The sequence below is a fragment of the Cetorhinus maximus genome, chromosome 29, assembly GCF_964194155.1.
Source record: "Cetorhinus maximus chromosome 29, sCetMax3.hap1.1, whole genome shotgun sequence".
NCBI classification, from domain to species: Eukaryota; Metazoa; Chordata; class Chondrichthyes; order Lamniformes; family Cetorhinidae; genus Cetorhinus; species Cetorhinus maximus.
Genome location: NC_135907.1, coordinates 22,401,869 through 22,407,868, shown reverse-complemented (window position 1 = coordinate 22,407,868; position 6,000 = coordinate 22,401,869). Strand labels below are relative to the sequence as shown.

At 45.4% G+C, this 6,000-nt stretch overlaps 1 protein-coding gene across 2 annotated transcripts in view; it reads left to right on the top strand.

Moving 5' to 3' along the window:
• Positions 1-5,122: 5,122 nt before the first annotated feature.
• LOC144669425 (SH3 domain-binding protein 1-like) overlaps positions 5,123-6,000 on the top strand; it is a 43,734-nt gene continuing 42,856 nt past the window's right edge. For both annotated transcript variants that reach the window (XM_078531843.1, XM_078531842.1), the window contains exon 1: positions 5,123-5,394. In XM_078531843.1, the coding sequence (XP_078387969.1) occupies positions 5,339-5,394 (56 nt within the window). In that variant the 5' untranslated portion in view covers positions 5,123-5,338. The remainder of the gene's footprint in view (positions 5,395-6,000) is intronic.

The window sequence follows — 6,000 nt, the reverse complement described above, 5'->3', positions numbered from 1 at the left end:
GATATGAGTTCAAATCCCATCATGGGGTCTGGAGAGTTTAAAATCCAATTAATTAAATCATTCTAGAATTTAGAAAATGGCTACCATCAGTAATGATGGCCACAAAATTACTGACTATTGGTGTAAAAACCCGTCTGGCTCACTAATGTCCTTGGAGAAGGAAACCTGCCATCCTTACCCAACCTGGTCTATATGTGACTCCAGTCCCATAGCAGTGTGGTCAGCTGTTAAATGGCCTAGCAAGCCACTCAGTTCTGTTCAAGAAGGTGGCTGTCAAGGAGTAATTAGGGATTGGCAATAAATGCTGGTCTTGCCAGCGACAGCCACATCCCTTAAGGACACAATTCACTAAGTGTAAGGCCATTGAAAAATATTCAACTCAAAACCACTACTCCTCACTCCCACTTGAAACAGGAACCATGCCAGAATGACAATTACCAGTAGATTTATTGGAATTCCCCTTTTCATGGCACTTGGGATCATGTGGTAGTTCACATGATCAGACTTCCTCTTCAGCACACTCATCTTACCAAACATACTGTCATGGTGCACAGAGGAATGCTTGATAAACACTCAAGGGACATTTCCGCTTCCTTGGAATGGAGAGGAGGAGCATTTGTCATGACCACAGAGAGCGGTTGAAGCCAATGGTGTAGATGCAATTAAGGAGAATCTAGGCAAACAAATGAGGGAGAGAGGAATGGAGGCTTGAGTGAAGGACAAACAGCAGCATGGACTGCTTGGGCAGAATGGCCTATATCAGTAACATCTATCCTATATAACCCTACATAAGGGTTCTTGCTCCCAGTCAATATCTAGCGACTAGCGTGTCCGGTGAGAATTTCATTGGGCTTGGCTGTGTGCTGCCCCAACAGCTGAACAGCTGACCAATGTTCAGAAATAAAGATGCCTGACACTCTGTGGAATCGTATCCCAGCATACAGCACTGCCTTCAAGAAAACAGAGAAAGGAATTAGCGGGAACCCTATTACAATGAAGGAATGCAGATCAAATGATGGCATAGAAAGATTCAGCCCCTCAAGCCTGTTTCACCATTCAGTTAAATCCGTGTGATCTGTATCACAACTCAAGGATCAGTCTCAATAACTGTTTTTCCAAGTAGCTGCCTAGCTTTGGAATTCTCTCAAATCTCTGCGATTGTCCATCTCTCCCTCTCCCTTTAAGACACTGCTTAAAACCTACCTCTTTGACCAAGCTGTGGTTATATGTTCTAATGTCTACTTATGTGGTTCAGTGCCAAAATTTATGATGTCAGATTTTGGCTGATGACACCTCTATGCAGTGCATTGGGATGCTTCACTATGTTAAAGGCGCTATATAAAAGCAAGTTGTTATTGATGTGTTTTGCAGCTTGGGTGTTTTCTTTGAATGACGCGTGAACAGATCAAAGGAAAGAAAGACTTGCATTTCTATAGGGCCTTTGATAAACTCCGGCTATCCCAAAGCTTAGAAAATGAAGTATTATGCAGCGCAGTCACTTTAATGTAGGAAATGTAACAGCCAATTTGCATTCAGCAAGTTCCACAAAAAAGAAACAAGATGACCATGACCAGATCACCTGTTGTTAGCAATGTTGGTTAAGGAGTAAATATCAGCCAAGACACCAGGGAGAACTCCCCTGCTCCTCTTGGAAATAGTGTCATGGGATATTCTATGTCCAAATGGGAGGGGCAAACAGGGTTTAATACCTCGTCGAAAAGATGGCACCTCTGACTGTGCAGCACTCCGGCACCAAGAGCTGAGATTCTTATGCTCAAGACCCCAGAGCGGGATTTCAACCCACAACCTCCTGACTCGGATAACAACTGAGCCACAGCTGGCACAAAAAAATGAGTGTGTCGCTGCAATAATTCAGCACAACAAAAGGCTGCAGGAAATGAATAGCGCTCTATATTTGTCATGTGGGCAATGTGCAATGCTTGTCTGCAGCATTACAGTGCAACACAGCCAAACAAAGCCAGCAAAGTTTATACAGTGCATGCTGCTTGCATTAGGCTGAGTGTCAGGCAGCTTGGGACTTGGGTCCATGTGCCCACGAGATTGGCCTCCTTGAACACTCTGTACTTCTGACTTTCACGATTTTTTTTAAACGTGATGGACAGTTAACAAAAACATGAACATATTTCATCTGTAGAGCACTTTAAATATAGTGAAAATGTCCCAAAGGGTTTCCCAGGAGCGTTATCAATCAGAATTTGACACTGAGCCATAAGGAGATATTAAGACAGGTAACCAAAAGCTCAGTGAAAGGAGTACGTTTTCAGGAGCATCTTAAAGGGGAGAAAAAGGTGGAAAGGCCTAGGGAGGGAACTCCACGGTTGGGGCCCAGGTAGCTGAAAGCACGGCTGCCAATGGTGAAGTGATTTTTAAAAAATTCATTCATGGGATGTGGGCTTCGCTGGCTGGGCCAGCATTTATTGCCCATCCCTAATTGCCCTTGAGAAGGTGGTGGTGAGCTGCCTTCTTGAACCGCTGCAGTCCATGTGGTGTAGCTACACCCAAGGTGCTGTTAGGGAGGGAGTTCCAGGATTTTGACCCAGTGACAGTGAAGGAACGGTGATATATTTCCAAGTCAGGATGGTGAGTGACTTGGAGATAGAGTTCCTATCTATCTGTTGCCCTTGTCCTTCTAGATGGTAGTGGTCGTGGGTTTGGAAGGTGCTGTCTAAGCAGCCTTGGTGAATTCCTGCAGTGCATCTTGTAGATGGTACACACTGCTGCTACCGTGCGTCAGGGTGGAGGGAGTGGATGTTTGTGGACGTATTGCCAACCAAGTGGGCTGCTTTGTCCTGGATGGTGTTGAGCTTCTTGAGTGTTGTGGGAGCTGCACTCACCCAGGCATGTGGAGTATTCCATCACACTCCTGACTCGTGCCTTGTAGATGGTGGACAGGCTTTGGGGAGGCAGAAGGTGAGTTACTCGTCGTAGGATTCCTACCGTGAGTGTTGTCGCAGCCACAGCATTTATATGGTTAGTCCAGTTCAGTTTCTGGTTAGTGGTAACCCCCAGGATGTTGATAGTGGGGGATTCAGTGGTGGTAATGCCTCTGAATATCAAGGGGCGATGGTTGGAATCTCTCTTGTTGAAGATGGTCATTGCCTGGCACTTGTGTGGCGCGAATGTTAATTGCCACTTGTCAGCCGAAGCCTGGATATCGTCTAGGTCTTGCTGCTCTTGGACATGGACTGCTTCAGTATCTGAGGAGTCACAAATGGTGCTGAACATTGTGCAATCATCAGTGAACATCCCCACTTCTGACCTTATGATGGGAGGAAGGTCATTGATGAAGCAACTGAAGATGGTTGGGTCGAGGACACTACTCTGAGGAACTCCTGCAGTGATGTCCTGGAGCTGAGATGACTGACCTCCAACAACCACAATCTTCTTCCTTTATGCTAGGCATGACTCCAACCAACTGATTTCCCCCTGATTCCCATTGACTCCAGTTTTGTTAGGGCTCCTTGATGCCACACTCGGTCAAATGCGACCTTGATGTCAAGGGCAGTCAATCTCACCTCACCTGGGGAGTTCAGCTCTTTTGTCCATGTTTGAACCAAGGCTGTAATGAGGTCAGGAGCTGAGTGTCCCTGGTGGAACCCAAACTGGGTGCCAGTGAGCAGGTTATTGCTAAGCATTTGCTGCTTGATAGCACTGTTGATGACCCTTTCCATTCCTTTAGTGATGATCGAGAGTAGACTGATGGGGCGGTAATTGGCTGGGTTGGATGTGTCCTTCTTTGTGTACAGGACATACCTGGGCAATTTTCCACATTGCCAGGTAGATTAAAATCAGGGATGTACAAGGGGCCAGAATTGGTATTTCAGAGGGTTACAGGAGGAGCACCAAGTTTGGGATTGAGAATCATTTCCAAGGAAACATGGAAGAAACTCTTCTCTGCACCTGTCCCATGATTACTAAACTAATTGAACGCACTCCCAGATTCTTCCAATTATCACTGACTGCTGTCCTCACGACTTCCTACGTCTCACGCAGTATTTTTATTAACTTCTTTTTGTGCTCCGGGTTGTCTCTGTTTGCTGATGTTTGATTAGCATGAACAATCAATTCCTCAGTCCTTTTGTCATTCTTCTTCCCAGCCAAGCTGTACAAACACAAGCAAAGGACATCCAGTTTAATTAAGGGCCAAAAGGATTAAATTATAAAGACAGGTTGCATAGACTGAGGGCGGAATTTCAGGGCACCGTCGCGGTGGGTGGGAGGGGGGCGGGGCCATAAAATGTGGCGGGACGTTCAAAAGTCCATTGACTTTGGCGGGACCGTAAAATCCGGCCGGTGTAAAATTCCGCCCTAGGTTTGTATTCCCTTGAAGAGGCAAGATGAAAGGGTGGTCTAATGTGGAGGAGATGAAAGGATTTGATAAGATAAGTGAGATTTCCTCAGATGACAGGGTCCAGAAGCAGGGGACTGAACCTTAAAATTACAGCCAGGCTGTACACGACTGTGATGATGTGGAGAATGGCACAGAGCGAGTTGTTCATCCAGAGAGTGCAGACACAATGAGCCGAATGGCTTCCTTCTGCTCTGTAACATTTCTGTGCTACTGAGCGTGGGTTACATCAGGAAGTATTGCTTCACATGAAGGGGAATGGAAGTCTGGAACTGTCTCCCCTAAAAGGCTGTTGACGCTGGATGTGAATTCAAAATTTCAAATGGTATGTTTTTGTTCGGTTAAGGGTTACGAATCCAGGGCGGGTAGATGGAGTTCAGAGACAGATCAGCCACAATCTAACTGATCGGCAGAATAGCCTCGAGAGGGGTAAGTGACCTCCTCCTGTTCCCACGTTCCTGGTGACAGATTCTTTGGATAACCAAATCTATATGACTCGCACAGTCATTGTTGTTTTCTGGGACTTTGCCGTATACAAATTGGTTTTCCTGCCACTTGCATCCCACCACCACTCCCCCCACCCTCCTTATACAATAACTGTACTTCGAAAGCAACCGATTGATTGGCTATGGGGTGTTTTGAGAGGAGGACATGGAAAGTTGTGACATAAGTGAAAAACACCTCTTGAAACTAAAAGCAAACACAGGTAGCGGCATCCGAAGTGGAGGAGGAGTGGGCACCATTAAAAAAAAACGACGGGAAAAAGGTTTCAAGTCGCATTTCACAATTTCCTCACAAAATGATCTACAAGCATCAGTGTGGCTTTAAGGAGTGTTTCGATTTCATCGCCTGTGGGAGGGAACAGAAATGCTGATCTCACACCGACTAAGTGGACCGTGCAGTAAGAGCAGAAACTACAAGTGCAACTGAACTAAAGTACACATATTTAAAAAAAGAACAGTTTTGAAAATGATGAAGAAACAGTTTAATCGGATGTTACAGTTGGCAAACCATGCTGCTGCCAGGTAAGAATCAAGCAGGAGGTTAGTGTTAAGATTTTTCAAGTGCATTTGTCTGTTGGTTTTACAACACTCAAATTAGGAAGTAACAGGCTCACCGATATCTTTAACTCAAGTTGAGCTCTTTAGTCAGATTAAAAGAGAGGCATTGACTGCTGTCAGACCATAATAACTGCAATAATAAATTGTATGACTATGCACAGCTGGAGGGGTTGGACAATGGGACTGAGTCCTTTTGCTGTTTTTGTTTTTGTCAATACCTTAACTGTAGGAATGGGTTCATAGCTGCAGTATGTACAAACCTAACCCTCCTTCCTCCCCAACCACCCCCTGCTTTGCACCATCTTTAATAAACGGATCAGGTTAGGCTTGTATCCACTGCAGTTTAGAAGAGTGAGAGGTGACTTGATCGGAACCTTTAAGGTCCTGTGGTGTCTGGGACAGGGTGGATGTGGAGAGGATGTTTCCTCTTGTGGGAGAATCTAAAACTAGGCGTCACGGTTTAAAAATAAGACGGAGACGAGGAGAAATTTTTTCTGTCAGAGGGTCATGAGTCTTTAGAACTCTCTTCCTCAAAAGGCGGTGGGAGCAGAGTCTTTGGATATTTTTAAG